This window comes from Synchiropus splendidus, chromosome 16 (genome assembly GCF_027744825.2).
Source record: "Synchiropus splendidus isolate RoL2022-P1 chromosome 16, RoL_Sspl_1.0, whole genome shotgun sequence".
In the NCBI taxonomy this organism is placed as follows: domain Eukaryota; kingdom Metazoa; phylum Chordata; class Actinopteri; order Syngnathiformes; family Callionymidae; genus Synchiropus; species Synchiropus splendidus.
Genome location: NC_071349.1, coordinates 9,271,899 through 9,297,154, shown reverse-complemented (window position 1 = coordinate 9,297,154; position 25,256 = coordinate 9,271,899). Strand labels below are relative to the sequence as shown.

The following is a 25,256-nucleotide window of genomic DNA, read 5'->3' as shown; positions in this document are numbered from 1 at the left end:
ATGTGTTGCGATAAGAATTGTAAAATCGACAATCTCCTCTGGGAAGTGGATAGTTTACCATTGCCATTTTTTCTCTCAACCGCTGTTACGTACTGCACATTTCTGATCACTGTAGTGCCTGTGTTGTCTGAGACTAGAGTCCTTGAACAAAAACTTCAGCCACAACAAATTTTGTCATGTGAGGTAGTGGACACATTTTGAATTTCTGTTCGTGTGCTTTCTTTCCTGGAGATCTTGCCATAAAAATAACCTAAAAAAACAGTCACATAATCTTCCTCTGGATCATCTGAAGGAATATCATGTCACATGTAACCACGTTTTTATTTGGACATGGAGGTGGTTTATGTTTTTTTTGTGTGATCTAGTTAGATTGCGATCTACTCTTCTGTGTTTGTCTTGTTTATATCCAAGCACTTGATCACATTTGTCATGGTTTCAACATCCAAAAGTCATGGTTTTGTCTCAGTTTTGACTCAAATATTGCATAATAAATGGACTAGGTGCCATGCAATTCATTTTCTCATTGATATTTTCAAGTTTTTAAAGGCAACTTTTACAACAAATGAAATATTTTATTGAACAAACGCGGCCTCGAAAATATGTCGCTTGTTGATGACATCACTCCACAGTTCAATACAGTTAGATAAAGTGGATTGCCATTGAGTGGACCCCGTTGCAGTGACAGTAGAGTCATGGTTTGCTCGTGGACTGAGCTGAACGGATTGACACCAACTGTAGAACAATAGAGTTGTTGGGTTCTGTTCTCCTGTCACCTTGGAGGAAGGAGAACCATGAAGTTTGAAATTACTTTGTGGGAAATGATTGTAGAACAGTGATGGAGATGAGAAGTCTTGAAAGTGTTACGATGAAACACTAAAAAGTTGCTGAGTGAGACTAAAATCTGACACCACTACTGTCCTTGGTAAGACAGTCGATCAATAGAGTCCCCTTTTGTTTGCCACTGTTGTGTCAGAAGAGCATGTAGCACTGGGCAACCAGCTTAAGTTGAGCAGTATTAATGTAACGTCTGTGTGCAGTGCGGTGCCATGAGAGTTTCTTTTTTGAAATGGTTTCTGTGGCTTTATGTATGCCACCCAGTTCCTGTGATGAAAAAAAAGACTGTTTCCTTAGAAAGGCAAAGTTATTTTAAAACGAACAAAATCATTGTAAAGAAAATGGTTCTATCATAGCTTCACACGCAGGTAATAATCCCAGTGCTGCTGTTTAAAAGACGCAGCGAGTCAGTGCTGTGTGATGTGTTTATGAGACTCGAGGTCTCGGGTCACATCTGGGAAGCGTTGCCAGCTGTCAGCAGAAACCTAGTTAAGACATTTTTTTTCTCACTAATCAAATGTAACTTCCTGTCATAAAGGGCGCCTGGCAGTGTGCTGCCAGCAGATACGTGACGTGGAGAACCCTTTATGGAGTCTCCTAATAATGTCATTTCTACAAAAATGACAGTAAATAAGTAAATAAACAATCATAGCAGGTGCAGTTTAAAAAAGAAATTAAAGTTACAAACAGTCGTTTGAAGACATTACATATGTATGAGCAAATTATTAATTTAATTTTTTTCCCCTAATTTTAGTGAATGCAGATTATCAGACAAGGTTTTGGCGATTTTGTTTTTGCATCACAACAAACTGATTGTGGTCCCATAATGCCTCCTAGTGGTTAGAAAGTCAGTAAATTTTCTAGTAATGGGTTTCATTCACTTCTAAATGTTCGATAGATAGACAGACGGATAGATAGATGGATGGATGGATAGATAGACAGATAGAATGATAGATAGATACTGTAGACAAATAGATAGGTAGATAGATAGATATATAGATAGATAGATAGATGGAATGATAGATAGATACTGTAGACAAATAGATAGAATGATAGATACTGTAGATAGATAGATGGATAGATAGACAGATGGATAGATTGACAGATGGATAGATAGATAGATGATAGATAGATAGATGGATAGATAGACGGACGGACGGACAGACGGACAGACAGACAGACAGATAGATAGATAGATACTGTAAATAGATAGATGTAGACAGATAGATAGATGGATGGATGATGGATGGATAGATAGATAGATACTGTAGATAAATAGAATGATAGATAGATACTGTAGATGGACAGACAGATAGATGGATGGATGGATAGATAGACAGATAGATAGAATGATAGATAGATACTGTGGACAAATAGATAGAATGATAGATAGATACTGTAGATAGATAGATAGATAGATAGATAGATAGATAAATAGACAGACGGATAGATTGACAGATGGATAGATAGAAAGATGATAGATAGACAGATGGATAGATACTGTAAATAGATAGACAGACAGACAGACAGACAGACAGACAGACAGATAGATAGATAGAGAGATAGATAGATAGATAACAATATTTCCCCAAATAAATAGGATAACTCTCAGCAAAAAACAGTCTTTAAAAATGTTATACTTGTCGTGTGATGTCATGTTGTAATAAATTGTAATAAGGTCTAGTTTTCCACTTCAGCAGAGAAAGTTGTCCCTCGATATGTGTTTTCAGTGTCTGTTGTCATGAGAACAGGCACAGTTGTCAGATGGAGGGGATGCTTCTACTCTCAAGTGTCAGAAGCTGGTGCTCATGCAGATCTGCAAACACGAGACTGTGTAGTTACATGCTGGAGAAAATGGTCACATTAAACACAAGTTATGAATTGCATTTTTATGTTTTACATTGTTCAAAAACATGGAAAATGAAAGACGTGAAGCCATTTTTGGGGGTGAAAGGTTACCCCAACAATGAGCTATTTTTACGTTACTGAAATTCCAGAAAAATCACCCGAGACAGAGAAATGTTGTGCTTGTTCCGATTGTTGTTGACCGGATCGTGGCTAAAGTGGCTTAAGTGGCTCTGCTCTGACTGGATGGAAAAAACATCAAAGTGAGTGGGCTATTACAGAGTTCCCAGGTGACCCCTAAAGGCCTGTGAGCGAAGCACCCACATCACAGCTTTGCCAAAAGGTATCGACTGCTGGAGGAACACCTTAAGTACTCCATCACTCTTCTAAACAGCAGATGCTGTTGTGTGCTGTTTGTCCGTGCAACCTGCCACTTAGCTTCACATAGAGAATCATTGGACGCAACAGTCGTGGTTGGAAATTTAAATGCCCGCCCCTGACGTAGGTAAGTCGGTTTCCCTTATTTAGGTTCAAAAACAAACAGAAAAAACTAAAATATTCTGCATGTAATATTGTTTGCTCATCACTATCTCATCACCTTGAACTTAGGACATAAATAAATACGAGTCGCAGTACTGGCAGTTCCTCAAGACATGATGGGATTTGAAAAGGATAAGTCATTTTAATGTTTGCGTGATCTTCTTAGGAAGGATGACTGATCACACTGTCTTCACATTAAGAGGACTTACCAGCTGTTTGTGTTTCCTTGCTGACCCGGGCAGTAAGACCATACGATGCAAGTTTTGATGGATGCTCTGCCGCAGCTCTATTTTTCATTGTTTGGAGAGGACAGATCTTGAATTTCTTGACTAGATCTTGACTAGTTTTTTCCTTATATGTTTACAAATTGTACTGGATATATATTTGTATATATATTTGTAAGAAAAACAGGCTATGTTTATGTATAGATATATCCTTTTTTTATTTTTTATTAATATTTCCCTATATGTTTACAATGTGTACTGTATACATCTTCATACATATATTTGTAAGAAAAAAGACAGTTTATAATTAATTATAATAATCATTATTATTATTATTAATATAGAAGAAAACAAAGGCTAAGTTTATGTTCATTAAAAATATCCTTAATTATAATTATTATTAATAATAAGCTATGTTTCTGTATAAATATATAGCTTTTTTTCTTTTATATTAATGGTAGTTAATAAAAAATATATTTTTACTACTGTGTTTATTTCTATTTTTGGTAACACTTTCCTCTAAATAATCAGTAATTATGGTGTTATTTAGACTGAACATTTGCTGACTATTCCTGGGCAAAACATAGTGTGGCTTAACAAGACGGTAGTCTGCACTTTATAGTGGTTACTAACAGACTAATATGTGGCAAATATACATATGAATAAGCAGTTTATTTATGGTAATGTGTTCCCTCATCTAAAGTGTAACCGTGATTCTTTTCTCTATGTTTTGTGCGTAACATCTTTTAATAGCATAGCAACATTCTATAGTATATTCATCACTGAAGGAGAAACGCTTTTCTATTTTTAGAGGAATGGAATGGCCTACAGGGCGGCCTTTTCTAAAGCCAGTTTCTCTGTCTCATGTTGAATACAGAGGAGAAAGAAGCTTTCATTGCTGGTCTTTTATTGCGCTGGCTCAGTCTGCACGTTCACAGGGAATCCCGGGGTGGGTGTGTCCTCTCTGCCGTCACGCCGTCAGAGAGCAGGTGGTTGTTGTCCAGCAGCATGAATTATTAAGCACTGATGCGCCTCCTTGTGCCGAGACTTTTAATTTTGGTTAACTCATTAACCCTCACGAGGCTCAGTCGGGGTCATGGCAAACAGGGCTGTGCATTTGCCAAATTGATTTTTTGAAATATGGCATGCGGGGCAGGCTTGCAGGAGCAGTGCTCACACACACACACACACACACACAATACCAAGATTAATTCTGGATAATGCAGCCCAGCGCTGTGATGTCACCCCCTCTCACATGCTGATTGGTGGAGCCCTGGTCCCGGCTGATCTCGCCTCAGCCTCAGACACTGCAATGATACAGGGAGGCAGTGCAGCGGGGGCTGTGCACATCCACGCAGGCATGGCTTCTCTGCACGGGCAAAACACAGGAAGACGGAAGGATGTGACTCCTCATCTGGTGGAGGTGTGAGTCTGGGTGCCTTTCCAATCACAATAATATCTCCCTCCGTTTTGCTCGGGGAGAAGGACATCTGTGTTGTGTTGGTTTTTTTTGTCACTTTCATTGTGGATCCTAGTCTCTCACCTCATATATCTATATGAAACCTTGGGACTCATGAGAGGCACAGGGGAAGCATTGGCGAGCTGGAGATAGAATGGCTCACTACAAACATGTTTCAGCCAGGAAGACTTCTCTAAACCTTGTCACTGGATTTTTCCAATATCTGCGAGGTAAGTGGAGCAGTAACACCTCTTAGCAGCCTGGGTTATAAATAGGCATCTGCCATTGGTTTGTAGGTGAATCTAACATGAACTAGTTTCCCTCCGCAGCTGTATCTCCCTGTGTGTGCGTGTGCTATGCTTGAGTTCCCATGATGTTGCCATCGCCTGTGGGTTACCATGATGTAACTGCTGAGTGTATAGTGCTCTCCTCTGTGTACACGTGACTTGTTTAAATATCTCGGAGGATGGGGGTTTAAAAATGGCTACTTCATGCAGTGAGTAGGGCTAGCATCCTGACACACATGACGTGACACTTTACTACGAGTCTCCTGCTGCCGGTCTCGAGCAGCCCTAGCCTCTATGCAGCAGAATATATTAACAGATCACAAAAGATGCAGTGGGTTAGGAGGGGGGTTAAAGTTAGGGTGGAGGGGGGGTCGTGTTGATCAAGATTTCCTGCGCTGTAATCCCTGTGCTTGACCCTATTTTGAGGGCATTTGTCACATATATGTGTCCAATCTGACTCTCTCTCTCTCACACACTCAGACAGACACACACACACTGCAGATACATTTCTTGGCTTGGCTGATGAAAAGCTAGATGAGATCATAAATCTTTTTAATATTTATGGAAGTGATGATAAAACACATTTCATGACTTTGCATGTTTATCATTGCATGTACATATCAGCTGCTCTGAAGTCAGTGTCCTAACTTTAAAATCTCATTTTGCACCATCATGTTTAGAACACATCTCACTCTATACTCACATGTATACTACAAAAGGCATTGTTTACAGCAGGGTTGGGTACTAATGTGGTTCTGGACTGCAATGCTATAGAGGTTTTGCTGCATTTTGGTTGAGCTTGATGTGCTGTGTTTGTGTTTGTGTGTGTAACATTTTTTGAGTTGTTGCTAGCTTCATTTTCTGTTCTGCAGCTTCCTGCATTGCAACACCAGCTTTAGTTTATGAAAGTGGATGGATGGCTTTGCCAGTATTATTTTAAAACTGCTTCATAAAGCATTATCTTACCGAGAAACAGTTCAAAAACTGGTCAAAAAAATGTTTGTAATTTCCTAACTATATGAATGAAGCCAATGAATTGCTAAATTGTAGACAGGAATTTATAGAATTGAAGGAGATGAAGATGTTTTTACTTTACATGAAGATTGAAATTAATTTCCTGTGGAAATACATTGTTGCTGCAACATTAATTATTGCTATTATTATTAGCGTTCATGTTCAGTGTATATAATCCGATATTAATTCATCTTTAATTACCTGTATTTTAGCACGACTCTGTCCCAAAAATTATGTATACTAGTTTATTGCTATTTTGTGCAAATATATTTTGCATTTTTCCCTCCATTTTATTTAAGGATAGGTTGTATTTCAGTTATTATATTAATGTTATGTTCCTCTGGACAATTTTGGTTTCAATTGCTGTATTTTTCATCTTTTACCAATGGAGTTACCTTGTATGAACACTGTGAAACCTTTTGTTTATACTCAATCTTTTATTTTTACAGACGAGCAGGAGGTGGTGCAAAAACGGACTTTCACAAAATGGATTAACTCTCATTTAGCAAAGGTAAGTTTGTTTTTTTCTAAACCTTTAGTATCGCGTTGATGCGATCAGTCCAGCTGAATTGGACTCCAGTGTTTTAGGTCCCATTGCTGTATTGTAATCTGTTGTGAGAGCAAAGGAGAAGAAGCTTGAGTTCTAACACGAAAACAAGAAGAGTCAGAGTTGAAGATGCTCAGGTTCTCTGTACTCCTGCTCACACTCCTCAATGACTGCTGACTTTCGATCCCAATTTCATCAAAGCAAATGTAAATGTATGAGTGCTCCTGATACTGGATCCAACATTGCTGGAGAGATCCACTTACTGTATCTGCTGATTTAATTTGCTTTATGAATTGCCCTCTGTAACTATTCAGCTCATCTATAATGGCTTATATTTAGCTTTACTGACACTACAGGCTGCTTTGTCATGCAGTTACGATGGCCTGTATTACAGTGCTGGACTCACTTAAATACATTTGCTCGGTTAACTGTATATGATGAATAATTCACATCATTAGTAATGACCGCTCGGTGCATTCAGTGAAGGGTAAACGGATCAGAAGAAGTTACTTCGGTGCAGTGCAAAGTTGTTTCTAAAGGTCACAGATGAGGCTGCAGTTCAAAGTGGTGAATCCCTCTGCAGCATTAGTCATTAAGACTTTTTTTAACTTGAATTTTCGCAATTTGTTTTGCGTGTATTTATAGTCTGTTGGTGTGTGTCATGGTATATGCAAGTGAATTTTCTGTTGGCGAGCGAGGCAGTTAACAGATGGGGAACAAGAGGGTGAGGACATTTCCCTGCAGGTGATTGTCTGCTCCAAAGACTCTTACATATAAACTGCAGTGAAAAAACAGCACATGAATCTCCACGCAAATCACGGCCCTATAAATAACTTGAACTAAATGAAGTGCGAATTGAGCTGGAGGATTAAACAATACTCACTTTAAAATAGGATTTGAAGAATCTGAGTGTTTAATCTCTTTTGATAGAATATTTTGTAACACACTAAAGTATCAAGAAAATAACTTGTATTCTGTATTTTTGTCCTGTGTGAAGGTGTGTATGAGGATAACAGACATCATTATCATTTTAATCGTCTACTCGATGGAACATATATGTCTTGTATATGCCTCATTTTGAAGAAATGGACTCTGATTGAATCCCATGCCGTGTGTTTGGGCAGGAGGATTGTGGTCGGGTTTATCGGAGGGGTGATTTGCTTCTGTGGAAAAGTTCAGAAATCAAAGGACAAACTTCCTCTGCTGTCAAACATTCTGTGTTCATTTCCTGTGCTCAGCGCTCCCTTTTTTTCCTACTGTTCAGCAATTCTAGTGTGAAAACAGCGACTCCTAGATCCAGAGGGTATTTTTAAATGGATGGAAAAACAAAATACTGCATCTATCTAGTGAAATGAATATAGATTATATCATAGGTGTGAAGTGAACCAAGTGGCCGATGACCAACACATGCTGTGTTTACTAACACTCAGAAAGTGCTGTTGACATCTTAGTGTTAACTAGACATCAAGGAACAACCGAGCGTCAGAGCTTAAGGAAGGCTGCCGGCCTCAGGGCTGGGCACTTGGCCACCACAAGGAAAAAGTGCCATCTTTTCAGCAGCAGGGAAGCTCTGTGGCAGCTGCCTGTTCCTCACAAACAGGACTAGGCAGCTCCCTGGTCCTGAAAATGTGGTTTGAATACCAATACCCCGCTCACCAGCATCAACCTATTTATAATTCATTTCTAGTCTTTCATGAAACTTATAATGGAACTTTCACACATTAGTCAGCTATTAAATTCCTAGAAGCTAAATTTTGTTGCTAATGAAGTTGCTACTAAAGTGTAATGTTCCACCAAACTCACAGTCCACTTAAGTTCAGTGGTATACTACAACCTTAGTACAGATTTTTATGGTGCTGCATTTGTTTCCCTTTTCATTTAGCACAAACCACCCCTTGAGGTGAATGACCTTTTTGAGGACATCAAAGATGGGGTGAAGCTCTTGGCTCTGCTGGAAGTCCTCTCTGGTCAGCGACTTGTAAGTATTGATCATTACTTTGTTGGGTGAAATCTTTTGCAAGGATTTTGTGCGTCCCTGGTTCGGACAAGTGTTTTTCATTAGAGCTTATATTGAAGCTGAAGCTTTACAATGACGCTGCATGATAGCACTGGTACCTCCACTTCAGTGGGACAACCAGAGAACTTTGAAGCTGAAACACATTGTCTTATTCAAATCCAGAAGAGAATCCTAACACGCCATCCTGAGAATTACTACAGTGAATCCTATGGTCAGACCCTTTACCATTATTGTGTAGAATAAGAAGTCTGACCTGGAGCAGTTTCAGTTATCACATGATCAAAGCTGTCTTTCTTTGTGATACTGTCAGCTCTGACCTCTCCCTTGAAGTGATTGTAATAAATGTCCATATTCTATGTATGAAAGTTCACAAAAATCATAAATTCATGCAGGAATCATTGGCATGAATAAAACTGGAGTGAAGGTGCCAAGGGAAAGAAACAAGGTGTTAGTTGTACCAGCAGGGAAAAGAAAGGAGGACAAGGAGACTTGATGGTGCAGTGATGAGGTTCAGGAAGGTTTCAGGAAGAAGAGAGATGAACAGGGTAGACATTGGGCAAAGGAAGACAAAGCTTTCATGAAGGTTTAGGAGAGATTGAAGAGCAAAAAAGGAGAGGATGACAGTCGTGGATAGCAATGTGTTTTGAAGTGAGGAGAGTGTGAGACTAGAGACGATGGATCAGTCAACCTGGGGATTTACAAAGTAGAAGTGCGGGTCTCTGTGAAGAGGATGAATAGTGGGAGGGGAGGTGACCCGAGGAACATCCCAGCTGAGGTGCTGAAGTGGAAACTTCTCTATGATCTTGGTGGATGAGAGGATGATGAGTGGAGGAATTGTGTGTCATCTGGTGCCGATTATTTTAAGAACAAAGGTAATGCTCAGAACTGTAGCAACGATCAAGTGGATGAGTCACACCAGGAAGCTGTGGGAAAGAGGCCAGGCTCACAGGAAAGATCACCAATGACGAGCAGCGTGAAATGCCAGCAGACAAAGGAGAAACTATGTTCGATGTTAATCATAGCTAATAATGCTTTTGAGTGATTGTGTTTATGATTTTCTTTTATTGTATTTACTGATACACACCGCCTAACAGTCGCGTTGTCCTTCTGACTCAGCCCGCTGAGCAAGGGCGCCAGCTCAAGAGGATCCACTGGGTCTCCAACATTGGCTCTGCCCTCAAGTTCTTGGAAGGCAGGAAGGTAAGCAGGTGTAGACCCTCTTTACTGTCTGAAACATATTCAAAGATGGTGTATAAATAAGTCTGCTGGGTCGAAGCGTGTGACTAATAGAGAGACCTCGCTGCTGCTCAACAAGCGGAATGCTGAGGGAAGCGAGAAACAACCAACTACTTTGGTTACATAACCGATTTTAGAATCCTTGGGCTGTACGCAGCCTGTGTCCCACTTTCCTCTGCGGGTTCCCTGTGGGCTCAGACTTACATTGTTGTGATCTCTCTCTCATCATGTATGCCTACAGTCTGTGTATCGAGGATCTCCGGTCAGTTTCCCTGCGTTTGCTGTTGTGTATGCCTTCATTTTTTTGATGCACGATCAGGTCTTTGGTAGTGCTTGGATACATTTCTGTTCACTGATCTGAGGATAATGACCTGCACTCCTGGGTCTGGCTGGATGCGGAAATGTTTTCTTTTCTCTGCGAATGACTTGCTTTTCCTCTGATGCCAAAATAAGCTCTTCATTTCGGCTCATTTTCCTGTTAAAGATGCATCACTGAATGAATGCATCAACGCGTGACTAATAAGCTAAGCAAGCTTACAGTCATTGAAACACGTTCGGTTTAAAATATTCACTATACTTTGGTGTTTATCAGTGAATATTTTTTCATATTTCAGATCAAACTTGTCAATATTCATGCCACTGACATCGCTGATGGACGACCGTCAATAGTCCTTGGTTTGATATGGACCATTATCCTCTACTTTCAGGTATATACATATTTTTGGTTTCTGCATGTAGTCGGTCTTAAATTGCTCCTTTGCTTCCTCTTTAGATCGAAGAGTTAACCAGCAACCTTCCAGCCCTCCACACTCTGTCCATCAGCAACTCCTCTGTGGAGAGTTTAGCCAACTCTGAGTCTGGAAGCCCCCCCATGAAGAGGAAGGTGGTCAAGTTTCAGGGCAACGCCAAAAAGGCCCTGCTCAGATGGGTGCAGTGTACTGCTGCTAAGTATGTCACATTCAATTCAATATTATTTTACTCAACAATATTTTAGTGATATTACAGAGTGAATATTCATGGGAAGTCTTGATAATTTTGGCAATATAGTCTGATACATCAGTGTCATGTAATAATGTAATACTGTACTATACAATGCTCTGATACACAGCATTATTAAACAAAATTTTAACAAAAATGTAATTTTTCTGCCAATGTAAGTGTTTTATTTTAACATTTCTCAGGCAACATGGGATAGAGGTGAAGGACTTTGGCCCCAGCTGGCGCGATGGAATTGCTTTTCAGGCGGTGGTCCAGTCAATCAGGCCCGACCTGGTGGACATGGAGGTGGTCAGAAGAAGGAACAACAGGGAAAACTTAGAGGAGGCCTTTGCACTTGCAGAACATGAACTTGGAATTCCTCGCCTGCTGGATCCAGAAGGTGCGGAGCTATTTGTGTTGACATTATTTTATGCAATGGACAAGTCCTAAAATGTGAATTCTGTCACCTGGCAGATGTGGATGTCGACAAGCCGGATGAGAAATCCATCATGACGTATGTGGCTCAGTTCCTCAAACACTACCCAAATCCTCACCACTCTGAAACAGATGGACATCATGGAGAGGTATTTTTTCAACGTGATTCCTTTTGACTTTGGTTAGTGTGTAAAACCGTGTTCTCTCTATGAAGTTTTGGGTAACACAAGCATAGCAGGTTTATCTGTCAGTCATGCTCTCATTTTTCATTCTACATTGATTCACTTCCCACCTACTTATTTCTCTGCTCAACCTTTTGCATTGTCAGAGCCAGTGCAGCTGTTAGATGTGTTTCTCTGAATGTGTTCAACCTCAACTCTCCTTCTTTGCTTCCTGCACATCTACACCTTCTTGATGTGTCTGCGTCTCTGTGTGCTTTGTTGCTATTCCTGGATAGTTTGCTGGCCACGATATTGAACAAATGCTTGAGGTATGTTTGATCCTCTCTGGAGTGCATGCTGAGAGTAGATTTTTAGGTATTCTGCTCACAGAAAATGAGCTTCATTGGTCCTGATGTGTGTCTGCTGATCACAACAGAGGGAGGAGCGGAAGATGTTAAGAGAGCTGAAGGTCTTTCTCGACCAATTGGAGAGAGATGTCCTCAGAGCTCAAGGAGCTGAGGGAAATCTCACCGACAAATATCAGGTACATGAGTGGATTAATCTGTGTTTGTCATTTTGGTTTGTTGAAACAGGACTGGAATCAGTACAAGTTCATAATGCACTGTGGAATTACAGCCATTTTTGTAGTCCTGTGTGCACACTGCTTCTTAATCTTAACTTGAATGCATTTTTTTTCTTGAAGATGTTCATTTCAATTTGAACTGTTTGCGTGTATATAGACTCTCAGATGATTCCCCTCGCCAGATTAGGAGTTGCATCACACTAGAAGACATTTTATTAGTAATTTTTATGAGTGTTAGTGCAAGCAGTCTGCCATATTTGACAGGACTTGTAACATACAACTTGAATCTTAAATCAGACTGTTGTGTCATTGATCTCATTGTGAGTCTGTTGGGTAAAAAAAAAACAGTCATGGGAAGTTGTACATTTTGTTCAGCGGGGAAGAGAGTAATTTCATCATTAGCCCATGAATCCAGTCAACCAGCCTCTGCCTCCTAAGAATATCTTTGTGCTTCTGCTTGTGCAGGCGTTTAAGAGCTTCCGCGTCCAGTATGAGATGAAGAAAAAGCAGACCGAGCCGCTGCTGCAGCCAGTCCACAGAGATGGGAAGCTGTCAGTGGATCAGGCTCTGGTCAAACAAGCCTGGGACAGAGTGTCTGCCAGGGTGGGTAACTGCTTCATCACTAATGAATGAGCTGGGGAAAGAGGTTTTTTTCCTGGTTTGTGGTTAGTCTCCCTGTTTCCTTTTTGTAGTACTGTTCTTTTATAGACCATTTACTACAAAAATCTGAATTCAGAGCAGAGAGCTAAACAGCGGAGGGTTTGTTCTGCTAGCCCTCTGCTCCTCTTATTTAGACTGGTATTCATCTTTTGTGTGGTGAAAGAGCTTGTCAACAGCCTGTTCTGTAGTGGGATCTTTTTTTGTTTTTTTATTAATGACTGCCAATTGCAGCTGCTGGAGTGGCACATCAATCTGGACAAGTCCCTTCCAGGCCCTCTGGGAGTGATCGGGGCCTGGCTGCACAGAGCAGAGATGGCTCTGCGGGAGGACGTTCCCACCCACCACGCTCATGAAGAGACTGCTAATGTTTTTCACCGGAAACTGGAGCAGCACAGAGTGGGTTTTGAAGAGTTCAGATCCACGCTGCTCTTCATGTTCGGCTTATTTTGAGCTCAATTTGTTCCCTTATAGGATGTATTAAAAAACCTGGAGATGCACAGGCAGCCTTTCCAGCAGATCCACCGGGACAGGTCGGTCAATGGTGTTCCGGTCCCAGCGGAGCAGCTCCAGGATATGGCAGAAAGGTATGAACTTTGTGGCTGTATGAGATCGATTCATCAAAAAAGAGGCATTCATCTGATCGGTGTCCTCATGAGGAACTAAAATTTCATTGTTGGAAACGCATTTTTAATAACCAGAATTATGATTCACCGCAGCACTTACCACTGACGCACCGTGCGTCATTTGATACATCAATATTTGAGCCATGTCTGTGTGCTATAACCAATATGTCACTGTATTATATGGATTGATGCATATTTTATGTTCTAGTTTGAAATTAAAGGAAGAATTTTTATGTCATACAACCAGGTCAATCAAATATTACGCATTTATGGAGATTTATAATTCATTAAGTGAGTCACATGTATTTATATCTTCTGTATCGTTGTTTAGAAACACGACAAGCGCTCCAGTCCACTATGCCAATTATTGCAGGGCATTCAAGGGTTAAACAAGGCTATGTGCGAATAGTGACACTGAAACAAGGAGGCCATGATTGTTATTTATTCTGTATTGAATTATTATATGCTTTTATGAACTGAAAATAATTTTTGTTTTTATTTGCAGGTTCAATTTTGTGTCGACGTCATCGCACGCTCACTTGATCAAAATGGAGTTTTTGGAGATGAAGTATCGACTCTTAGCGTTTCTCATCTTGGCGGAGTCTAAGCTCAAGTCCTGGATCATCAAATACGGCAGGCGGGACTCAGTCGAGCTGCTGCTGCAAAGCTACCTTGTGAGTGCTGGTAACTGAGAAACGTAGCAGCGTTTGTTGCATCTTCATCTTCATCTTCACTTGTGATCGTTGCAGACTTTCATCGAAGGCTACCAGTTCTTTGAACAGTATGAGAGTATGTTCACTGCCTTGAAGCAAGCTGCGGAGGTCTATGTGAAGTCTGACAGCTCAAGTAAGAACCGCGTTTGTTTCTGTGCTCCAGTTTTTGCAGTGTGTTTTCTTAGATTTACTCATTGATTTCATATTTTAGGGTCTAAGACCAGTATTCGGGGTAAGTCCAAAATCAGCCTGACAGAACTTCCTCCTTAATCATGCCTGTCTCTAGAACTGATTCTGAAATCAAATAACTGGACTCGCACTACCCTTTTGTAAGATCAAAGCTCCCATGATGAACTGTTGCATTATGCATGAATAATATATGTGTGTCTCTGCATTAACATGAATGCCACTTAGCATGGTGTCTTAACCTACTGTATCAGCCACTGGGGACTGACTCTCTTTAATTTGATGTATCTATTCTGTCCATAACCTTTGGGTTTAGTCGACGAAGCAGAAGGTGTGAGCAGGTTTCTCCATGACACCACTGCTCAGTGGAAGAACCTGGCGTTGGAGGTACGGAGCGTCCGGAGCATGCTGGAGGAGGTGATCAGTAACTGGGAGAAGTACAGCAGTACTGTGGCAGCGCTGCAGGCGTGGCTAGAGGACGCAGAGCAGATGCTGAACCAGTCAGAGAACTCCAAACGTGTAAGTACATATTGGTTTTCTGTAGTCTTTATTGTAGATATGTAGATATAAACGTCATGGTAAAAGCTTGTTTTTTGTTTTCACCAATGCATTACTTTTTATTTTATGAATTTATTTATTATTCTAAAGTTATAATATGATTTTTTTTTTACTTTATTTATATCACCTTAAATATTTGTCTCTTTTATTTACTTTTTATTAATATTGTTGACCATAAAAACATGTAGAGTCCAGATCAGTTTTGTGCATTAGATACCTTTCAATTGTTCCCAGGATTTTTTCCGAAACCTTCCCCACTGGGTCCAGCAGCACATGGACATGAATGATGCTGGGAACTTCCTCATCGAGACGTGCGACGACACAGTGTCCAGGGACCTCAAGCAGCAGCTGCTTTTGCTAAATGGAAGATGGAGGGAGCTGTTTGTGAAAGTCAAATATGTAAATACTGAATCTGTTGAAGAAATGAATCACTAAAAAGACCCTGAAAAATATTTGTTTCCTTTCCAGTATGCCCGAGCGGATGAGGTTGATAAGCTGAGGCAGGACTACCATGATGGCATCAACACCTTAAAAATGTTCATGGATGCAACGAACGAGAAGATGACCGCCCCAGTGCAGATTTCCTTCTTGAATGTCCGAGCGTTTGTTCAGGATGTTGAGGTGAACAACTCACAAGCCTCTTTGTATTGTACATTCTTCCCTGCTGCCACTGTGACACAGAGCAGCTAAAGGTAGGGTCGGTGATCTGCAGTTAAGTTTGCTAGACATAGCTGATCATTTTGAACAGCTGTCTGAAACAACATGACGCTGTTTCTACACTATTATACGTTTCTCAGCTATCAAAAGTGTACAACATCAACTTTAATCGGGCGTGAAGTCTATTTGAGGAACTCACTCTAAAAATCCCCTACCCAAACTTTAACGGCATCTCTTTGTTTTGGTTCATCTGTTTGAGGCACCCTGTGCTTTCTTGTCGCTTGTGTCACAAAACCGAAGCAAATGTTTTGTTTACATAGTCAGAAAATAATTCTGATTCTGTAGGAAATCAAACACAAAGTGCCGGCGATGGAGGCCGCATGTAAGGCAGCAGGCCGGACAGCGCAGCTTCTGACCAAAGACACTTCACAGGGAGAGGTGTCCCAGATGATGACAGTGATGACGTCGATCAAAGAGCAGCTTAGCAAGGTGTGTCTGCTTCTACACCCTGAAAAAACCCCCCACTTAATTCCATACCTGATGATTGATCAGATACCATTGTTCCCTGTAATAATTGATTGTTGTAATAGCTTTGAAATGTGATAGCGTGTTGCACTAACAAAGTAAGTGGCTTTCAAATGAATCATAAGATAAAATAAAAAAAAAACAACTGTCAATCAGAAGAAACCAATATTGATCTGCATTGTTTCGTACTGTGTATACATAAAAGAAAAAGGTAGTCCATATATTGTTGGCAGTGTTTCATGAATTGGTGTTACTATAGATTTAATTTGAAGCCTCAATATGTTTATTCAAGGTGGAAAATTATTATAAAGAATAATGCTTTCAGTCTGTAACATACTGTATTCGTCTAAAATAATTGTTCACCAAGTGATAAATACAGTAATGGCAAATCTTTAATTTTGACACCTTGTTTTTTCAGGTGAGGGAGCGTTGTTTGCCACTTCTCCGGGAGTCTCAGTCTCTTCTAGCCCCGCTGGAGGAGATTGAGAAGAACATCACAGGGTTCTATCAGGCTCTGGAGAAGGCTAGTCACATCACCAGTACAAGTGACTCAGAGGCTCCGGTAGACTTCAAGCAGAAGTGTCAGGTAAATTAGCAACATTCCAGGAGAAAGAAGCACCCGTAGGTAACTCTTGAACTCCCTCAGGAGCTGGCGACGTTTACGCAGAGCTGTAAGAAGTGTCTGACAGTGATCGAGAAGAATCACCAGGGCATCCAGAAAAGCATTAACGTCAGTAAAACTCTGCAGCACATGGATATGAGTCTGCTGCAGAAGCGGGTCGCAGACCTTCAGTCATCCTCACAGGTGAACTTAACATTACTTCCTCAGTCTTTAAACAAGTTACTTCAACTATTCTGACTATTCTATGGTTGGTTTATTTGTGAAGACCATGTTTAGAGAAGCCACGGACTGGAGGAAGCACATGGAGGCCAATAGCAGCCTCATGAAGAGGTTTGAGGAGTCAAAAGTTGAGCTGGAGAAGATTCTGAGGATGGCTGAGTCTTGTCTGACCGAAAGAGGAGATCCACAGGAAATGCTTAAAAGACACACAGTGCGTCTTCTATAATGTATTTCTTTTCCTCAGCTGAAAGATCTGATGCATAAAACGTTTCAATAATTTGTCTCTTCTTGTAGGATTGTTTCAGCCAGCTGGACCAGCGGGTCTTGAACACTTTCCTCAAAGCTTGCGATGAGCTGACGGATATTCTGCCTGAGCAGGAGCAGCAGTCGCTGCAGGACACAGTCAGGAAACTGCACAAGCACTGGAAGGTTGGTGATCAATGTGGCTTCATGAGGTCATTTCAATATGAGCACTCATTTTTGATGGGAAAAGATTTAATCCACCAGTAACTCTCATGTGGCTCTGAGTCTTTATTTTGATTTTACTTATTTTTTCTGTAAATACTATCATATATATATATATATATATATATATGTATATATATATATATATATATATATATACACAGTGCTTCTCAATTATTTTATGTTGTGCCCCCCCAAGAACAAGTAAACATTTCACGCCTCCCAACTCTCTGCCACCTCTGTAAATACTATAATTTGTGAATTAAATTATTATATATACACCTCTGCATAACATTGTATCCTTGTTAACGTTAAAGAAAAGATAAAAAATAGTAATATAGATCAATTTCCAATGACGAATAACTTTATTTAGAATGTTTTTTTTTCGGTAACAGAAAAAAACGAAAGTGCGTAAACTTTTCTGAAAAAAAAACTGAAAAAAATCACGAGTGGATATGTGATTACACTTTATTCTAGTATGGCAAAAAAAGTATATTCCTCGAGATTACATGCCCTGGCAACGCTCCACCCCACTATTTGAGAAGCACTGGTCTAACGTAAACTAACTAATCTGAAATCCATTATTAGTAGCCAAATATTACATGCAATACTGATTACTTCCGTTGACATCGATGACCACTGCATGACATCCACTGAAGTCGCAAGTTGTTTCTGAAGTGGCCTGATATTGAAGCTAACCTTAACCCTGGATAAGAGGTCATGGCTCCTGTGCTTGTTATCCTCCAGGACATCCAAACAGAATCTGTCTTCCATCTCCTACGCCTCAAAGTGGACGTGGAGAGGAGCAAGCTCACGGTGTTACTGCAGGAGTGTCAGGCTGAAGTGACCCGAGAGAGCCGCCACCTTGCCAGCATGGGCAGTGAAAGGCTTATTAAAGAGCATAGGGTGAGTTCTTGGAAAAAATAAATATATAAATATAATAAATGGAACAAATACATTTTTTGTTTATGAGTCCATTAATCTAACTTGTGAATTAATGCCAATTCAGGCCTTTTTCCGGGAAAAAGGTCCCCAGTCCATATGTGAGAAGAGGCTTCAGTTGATGGAGGAAATTTGCCAGAAACTTCCAGAGGGAGACGTTGCACACAAGACACTGGGAAAAGCCAGAAAAGAATTCACAGAAGTCTCAGAGGAAATTGAAAACACCCACCAGAAGCTGATGCAGCATCAAGACAAATGGAAGGAGTACGGCTTAAGGTACAGTTACGCCCCACATCATCAATATTTACACATTACTATTAGTTATTATTACTATGTTCAGTATATGGGAGGTTTAGTAAAGCTTAAAGCTGGTTGACATTATGAGAAAAAAAGCACTCTCTAGCCAAGTGAAACAAGTTAGGGTACTCTACCCACAAGGTCACTGACCTGTCTTTCATTTGACACAGATATGCTGAGCTATCCTGCTGGCTTATATCCAAAGAAAGCCAACTGAGGCTTCTGAGGAACCGGGCCGGTGACCCGAGAAAGTATGGCCAGGTGAAGTCGACGATACTGGTAAGCTGTTGCTCACAAACACACCTCAGTCATTTTTATTTAATAGTCCTGCACTGCCTTCGCCGCATGCAGCAGTCGCACTGCTGATTTATTCACGACTCTTTGGCGGGAAATAGGGTCGTAAAACATTTTCCATCCATCGAGTGATCCTGTCGTCACGTTGTGCTGCCATGTGCAGGAGTTGAGACGGGATGCAGAGATGCAGGAGGGGAACCTGGGCTGGCTGAAAGCTCGTATGGCCGTGCTGATGAAGATCGCTGCTGACCCTGATGCCCAGAAACAAGAGAGCATCCTCAGCAAGCTTACGACCGACTTCAAGGGGCTGCTCACATCTCTGTCTGAGGTGTGACTTCTTGCACCGCCTTACCTCCCCAGCCCTAAAATATGACATACAATATGGAAGTAGAACATCACATCATTTTTGTATCTCTTCAACTCCTGTACGTTCCAGGCTGAGAAGATGGTCTTGGCTGTGGGTGACTGCGTCCAGTTCAGACAAGAGGTCAAAACGACTCTGGACGATCTTGTCCAGGGGCAGAAAGAGGCCCAGGCGGAAGTCTCTAAAATCCTTGATTGTCCAACGGTTCGAGAAGCCCAACAACTCCTGCTGGTTTACCAGGTAGCATTTATAAATTTCCGATATAAGTTGCATTTTTCCAACTCTAGTTTACATTTCCAGCAACTATTGAAACGCCTTAAACTGAAGAGGAAAGATGTTCAGCAGTTGATCACAAAGGGACAGCAGCTACAGACCGAGGAGGGTGTCGGGGAGAATCTGCAGCAGGATCTTCAGAGTCTGGAGAACACAGTCAGCAAAATGGAACAAACTATGGAGTCGCAGGAGCAAAGTCTTGAGGTCAGTACATTAGATGCTGTGCTTTTTTGCCTGCTAACTTATGACACACATTATAGCTCAAAGATATAAGTGATGACAAAAAATGACAAGATTTAAATGCATTTTCCCCATCCAAGTTGTGTTTATTGTTAAGCTACTATCACAAAGAGACAATGTGTTCATCTTATGATGTTCTTTGTATCACTTTCATTTTCTCATTTTATCTGACACAGAGAAATGATTCGGATGAATGGAAAAAAAATATTAACAGGATTGAAAGTGGAGGCAACACTATCCAAATTCATTTAAACAATGTTTCATGATTTTCTTTTGTCAGGATATACTTTATTTACCAATCATAAAAATCATAAAAAGACCCTACTTCAATGCTGCAATTTGTTTGAACTGTACAAAGTCTCCTATTGGGCTCAAATAAATGTGATTGTTTTCTATAGTAATTTGAAGGTAATATTAGTCGGAAATTAAGTAATTAACATAAGAATGTTGTGGCCTCAGCAAGATGGCGTCTCCCTCTTAACTCCCTCTTAAAATGGACAAAGCAGTAGTTTGAAGTGATAACAGTGACATCCTCGAATACACCTTGGTTGTGCAGGTGACTTTGGCTGCGTGGCAGGAATTTGACAGCCAACAAGAAGCAGTACAAGAGTTTGTCAATAAGGCCCGAACAGCCATGGATAGAGACCTGAACTTCAGCAGCCCTGAGAGCCTTGTCTTTGAACTTGACCAGACCAAGGTAAGATTGAACCCTTTTTCAGGATGGTATATATTGTACACAACAAGACCAATGATCATGTTTGACTCCAGGTAATGCTGAAGCAATGTGAAGCAGAGTCTTCTCATATGAACAGTCTCCTAAAGAGAGCAGCAGAGATCCAGCTCAGCCAGAAGAACAAGAATCTGCTGCTGCAGCAGGCCCACTCTTTCAGGGAGCAGCTGGACCAGGTGGAGGCCGGCTTGAAGAAGGAGTAAGATAATTGTCTTTGCAACTAGTGCTGAAGGTTTAAAACAACTGCAGTTATGTTAAAGTTTTACTTATTTCAGAGTTCAGACTGTGGAGGAAATGAGACTCCAGTGGGATCAGTTTGGAGCTGGATTTGAGGATCTGTCTTTATGGATCTCTAACAAGGAGAAACAGCTGGACTCTGTCAGGAGATCCACTTCTCCCCTGGAAGAACGGATGGCAACAGTGAAGGTACTGTTGTACTTAATGTCCCATACATTTATGACTTCCAAAAAATATCTCTGTGACGATTAAGAACAAAAGGAGAAGTGAACAATCCACACACCAGTTTAATTACAAAAATTTGTCTGAGGAAAGACTGTGTCATGTGACTTGCTGATTTCAGCACAGTACCAGTTTGTTGACATGTTTTAGCTTTGTATTTAAATGATAAACTTCTTAAATGACGTAATGCATTCTGTGTTTACACCTGTAGAGAGTTGGCACTGAGCTTCAGGAGCGAGCTGAGCGTCTGTCTCAACTGGAGGCAGAATCCCAGACTGTCGCCAAGTTTGTCTCTTCAGGTGAGGTCGCAAGGCTCAAGGCCCGTCTGACCCAAATTGGTCGCTACTGGGATGAGCTGAAGGACAGCGTTCAGCAGCTGGACGCCCAACTGACGGAGAACTTTTCCCATCAGCAGAAATTCAAGATGGGCATAAATGAGGTAACAAACACTGAGGAGAATGTAGTACTGTGGCTAGGAGATGAACAAAATTATGTCAATGATTTCCAGGTCCAAGAATCTCTCAATAAGCTGCAGAGCAATTTGATGCTTCCAGTTGTATCTTGCACTTCCTCATCAGAGACCTACAAAACTCTTCAAAACCACATGGTATGAACAAATGAATTCCATCCTTGTCTGGTCCAGCTCATAATATTTACCATAATATTTCACAATATTTTACAATAATATAACTACTGTCAAGAAATTATGTTACTCAAACCATATTTGAAGTATTTTTTAAATGTATATTTTTTAAATTCATGTCATTCCTTTGCATTGTATTAAAATGAATTGTCAAGCTGTTAAAAGTTTGTCCCATATTTTGAACTGAAGTTCATTATTAATTTGTTCATTATTTGTGCATAACAACTGCTTGCGTGATTGTTGTTGCCCCCAAGGACGTGTGTCAGTGCCTTGAAAGGCTGCATGGAAGTCTACTGTCTCTATCAGCGGCAGCCAGGAGACTCAGTGATAGAGAAGAAGCAGAGAAAACTGTGGCTGAACTCCACTCCTGCTGTGAACAAAATTCTCAGGATGCAAAAGACAAACAGAATCATTTGGAAAGGATCATGTCTCAGTGGCAAAAGTAAGTACAAAGGGGAGTATAGGTATTGAGGTGGAGTACATGAATGATCCATTTCTGTATCATCTTTTTTGTGGAAGTTCATCTTGTAGATGGATGGCGATTTACTTTCTTCTCATGCAGGTTTGAGAAAAAGCTGTCGATGTTTGTCTCCTGTTTGGAGAGAAGTGAATCAGCTACCAAATCAGAGAGTCATCGTCTCTGTGCTGACAAGTCCAGGCTACGTACAGAACTCCAGGATTTACAGGTGTTACCTCATGAAAATATGTTTTAATGAGCCTAATTTTGGATGTAAATTGTGCCCTTATTTCTGAACAGTAATAAGATTAGTTCTAATGTGTTTCATCTTCAGGCGCTGCAGTCTGAGTTCCAGGTGCTTCAGTCCACCTTTGCTGACTTGGTGTCTCTCGCAGCATCGTTGTATCCCACGGCTCATCCAGAGAGAGTCAAACAGCTTAAAGATGAATTTCACAGTCTGCAGCAGAGATTAAACGGTCAGACGACTGCCCTTCCCAAAATGTAAGTAGCATGAGCTGCAGGAATCCAATGCAAAGTCCTGACCAAGAGACGTTCAAGCATCTATGGATATATTGGTAGTCTTTGAAAATTCTCTGTCCCACTGGGCTTTCTCTTCTAAACCTTATTTGTGAGGTTTCCTTCTCAATTTGATAGAGCTCATGATTGTTCTTAACATAACTGACAACTTGAATTTGCCCTTAGGTTAATGCTCTTTGATCTTGATTTTAATTTTGTCTTCAAGAATCGAGGACCTCCAGGCTCACCTCTCACTTGCAGAGCAGTTTGATCAGAGCTTGCTGAAGTTTTCTCAGTGGAGCGAGGCCATACTTTCTAGGCTGCACGCTGCTGCTCAAGTCACCATCAGTGACCTGCATCCATCGATAATCCACATCAAGGTAAAGCACTCATTACCAGTTTGAAGGTTTCAAAAAGGAATCACTATCTTGTCGTTTACAGGAGACACAAGAGGCTTTGCAAAAACAATCTAATGCGAGACAAAGTTTGGATCAGCTGGCGGAGAGGTTGTGTCGTGTCTGTGAGCCTGGCGAAGCTCATCATGTCAGGAGCAGAGCAGACAGTTGCCTTCAACCTTATGTGGAGGCGCAACATACTGCTGAGCTCCAGCTGGAGTGTCTGGAAAGACTGGGGGCCTTTCTGCAGACCCACAATGTGGTGACCGGGGTGTTGGCTGGTCTGAGACAGACTGTGGAGAGCGCTGGGAGCTGGGATCGTGCAAGAGTGGAGGAGCTGCAGCAAGAGATGGCCTCCATTGCACCAGATGTTTCCCACCTTGAAGCGCTTGCTGTCAATTTGGACAGCAGTCTGTGCAAAAGCCATCTCCACATCTGTACTCATGCAGGATCTCGTGTGTCCTGCAGAATGCTGGCTGATGCTCTCAGCTCTGAGTTGGATACAGTGAGAAACCTGCTAGGTACCAAGCAGAGTGAAGCAGAAGCTCTGGGTACTCTTTGGACTTCTTTCAGGCAGAGGAAGGAGCAGCTCCTGAAAACTGTGGAGGATATTGAGGAGAAGGCTGATCACCAGGGCTTCAAGGAACCCAGTCTCCTTGCTGTGCAGCAGAGGTACTGGCTCTGGGATTATTCAAATCGGACTTTAACATCTTCTGCTGACATCTTCTGCTCCTCCTTCCAGACTTCGCTTCTTCCATCAGCTAGAGGATGAGCTGCAGTCCCACCAACATGAGGAGCAGTGGCTGAGGGACAAGGGGAACAAGTTGGCCCAGAAGGATGCCGAGTTAGCAGGAGAGGTCCTGAGAGAGATCGGTCTGCTGGAGAAGACTTGGGAGGACACCAAGAAACTCATCGCAGAGAGGTAGGGTGTCAGTATGCAAATTTATAACTCAGGATTAGAATATATCTTCACTTCTTTGGGTGATCCTGATCGTGTGACGTCACTGTTTCCTGACTTGATGGTTGACAGGCAAGAGCAGTGCAGCGTCCTTGATGAGTTGATGAGAGAATACCAAACTCTGAAAACCTCCTTGAACGGCATCATAGAGCACTCTGAATCCCTGCTTGAGATCCGATCTGTTCTCAATGATTATGAGGAGTCTAAGAGGTTGCTGTCCAAGGTAAAAATGACTTGTATAGTGTGTTTTATTCTATGCTTTTATACACCTTTCTGTACTGTATCTGCAGCATGAAGCCCTAAAGACAGAAATGACTGCCAAACACTTGGAACTGGACCAGTTTTCTAGCAAAGGAAAGCGGTTGATGATGGAACTGAAGAACATCCCTGACTGTGACTGCAGTGTGATTAAAAAGGACATGGACACTCTTGTGGATCAGTGGCTGGATGTAAGTTTCACCCGCCTTACGATGAGTTCAGCCTCAGGTTCAGTTACCAAAGAATGGATTGATCCATTTTCTTTCATCCTCAGGTGTCAGAGAGAACTGGTGAAAACATCCAGCTTCTCCACGGAAACCTGCGTCTGTGGGACGAAGTGCATGGTATCAACAATGACATTGAGAACTGGACAACAACTTGCCTAATCACACTGAACGAGAGCCTCACAAATCTGAATGACAGTCAGAAGGTGTCAGCCAGGCTCTCCTCCATGCAGGTAGGACAACTGGTTGAAGATACTTTCAAATCTTTAAAACGTTCTGTGCACTTAAAATCTGATCTCTTCTCCACAGGCAGAAATATCTGATAAAGAGCAGAACCTTCAAACCTTGAGGAGCAAAGTGTCTGACTTGAAAAAGAACAGTCAAAGTCAAGAAACGCCAACAAAACTTCAGGTACTACTGGCGAAGGCTGTTGTGTATTTCTCTAAGAGTTTGTGTCAATTCCAACTCCACTTCTGGCAGCTGTTGGAAACCGACCTGCAAAAGAAGATCAGCTCCGTTCAGAAGCACTATGAGCACGCCTGGAGAACCCTCATGGATTTCAGCTCACAGAAGAAGCAGTTGGAAGACTACATCAGCCAGATGTCATTGTGGCTTAAAAATATGGAGGACTCCCTGGTGTCCTCGCCCAGCGCTTCAGACCCAGAGGACATCAGCAGAGTAAAGGTTTGACGCCATTTCAAGTTCATATAAATCTCCCACATTAAGTGTTCAATTTGACTGGATCTGGTGATATACTGCAGCTGAAATGTTCATGCAACAACTAAAAATGTGTCCAAACACAAAATCAAAGTATGGAA

General features: G+C 41.3%; 1 protein-coding gene across 14 annotated transcripts in view; it reads left to right on the top strand.

Moving 5' to 3' along the window:
• syne1b (spectrin repeat containing, nuclear envelope 1b) overlaps positions 1-25,256 on the top strand; it is a 66,825-nt gene that overhangs the window by 258 nt on the left and 41,311 nt on the right. For 3 of the 14 annotated variants that reach the window (XM_053844341.1, XM_053844342.1, XM_053844331.1), the window contains exons 1-46: positions 4,770-5,132; positions 6,653-6,714; positions 8,633-8,728; positions 9,884-9,967; positions 10,245-10,265; positions 10,618-10,710; positions 10,776-10,951; positions 11,185-11,381; positions 11,456-11,565; positions 11,874-11,906; positions 12,014-12,121; positions 12,626-12,763; positions 13,052-13,216; positions 13,292-13,404; positions 13,949-14,117; positions 14,193-14,289; positions 14,659-14,861; positions 15,135-15,299; positions 15,369-15,521; positions 15,903-16,046; positions 16,501-16,668; positions 16,729-16,887; positions 16,970-17,134; positions 17,218-17,352; positions 18,136-18,294; positions 18,398-18,606; positions 18,798-18,906; positions 19,085-19,249; positions 19,358-19,525; positions 19,586-19,762; positions 20,355-20,495; positions 20,567-20,727; positions 20,804-20,954; positions 21,199-21,426; positions 21,496-21,594; positions 21,885-22,072; positions 22,193-22,316; positions 22,422-22,588; positions 22,830-22,983; positions 23,045-23,670; positions 23,741-23,920; positions 24,029-24,179; positions 24,247-24,405; positions 24,489-24,671; positions 24,748-24,849; positions 24,919-25,122. In XM_053844341.1, coding sequence (XP_053700316.1) covers positions 5,057-5,132; positions 6,653-6,714; positions 8,633-8,728; positions 9,884-9,967; positions 10,245-10,265; positions 10,618-10,710; positions 10,776-10,951; positions 11,185-11,381; positions 11,456-11,565; positions 11,874-11,906; positions 12,014-12,121; positions 12,626-12,763; positions 13,052-13,216; positions 13,292-13,404; positions 13,949-14,117; positions 14,193-14,289; positions 14,659-14,861; positions 15,135-15,299; positions 15,369-15,521; positions 15,903-16,046; positions 16,501-16,668; positions 16,729-16,887; positions 16,970-17,134; positions 17,218-17,352; positions 18,136-18,294; positions 18,398-18,606; positions 18,798-18,906; positions 19,085-19,249; positions 19,358-19,525; positions 19,586-19,762; positions 20,355-20,495; positions 20,567-20,727; positions 20,804-20,954; positions 21,199-21,426; positions 21,496-21,594; positions 21,885-22,072; positions 22,193-22,316; positions 22,422-22,588; positions 22,830-22,983; positions 23,045-23,670; positions 23,741-23,920; positions 24,029-24,179; positions 24,247-24,405; positions 24,489-24,671; positions 24,748-24,849; positions 24,919-25,122 — 7,035 coding nt within the window. In that variant the 5' untranslated portion in view covers positions 4,770-5,056. Of the gene's footprint in view, positions 1-4,769; positions 5,133-6,652; positions 6,715-8,632; positions 8,729-9,883; positions 9,968-10,244; positions 10,266-10,617; positions 10,711-10,775; positions 10,952-11,184; positions 11,382-11,455; positions 11,566-11,873; positions 11,907-12,013; positions 12,122-12,625; positions 12,764-13,051; positions 13,217-13,291; positions 13,405-13,948; positions 14,118-14,192; positions 14,290-14,367; positions 14,389-14,658; positions 14,862-15,134; positions 15,300-15,368; positions 15,522-15,902; positions 16,047-16,500; positions 16,669-16,728; positions 16,888-16,969; positions 17,135-17,217; positions 17,353-18,135; positions 18,295-18,397; positions 18,607-18,797; positions 18,907-19,084; positions 19,250-19,357; positions 19,526-19,585; positions 19,763-20,354; positions 20,496-20,566; positions 20,728-20,803; positions 20,955-21,198; positions 21,427-21,495; positions 21,595-21,884; positions 22,073-22,192; positions 22,317-22,421; positions 22,589-22,829; positions 22,984-23,044; positions 23,671-23,740; positions 23,921-24,028; positions 24,180-24,246; positions 24,406-24,488; positions 24,672-24,747; positions 24,850-24,918; positions 25,123-25,256 lie in introns of those variants that run through there. The other 11 variants (XM_053844337.1, XM_053844329.1, XM_053844339.1 and 8 more) reach the window with 7 other exon arrangements.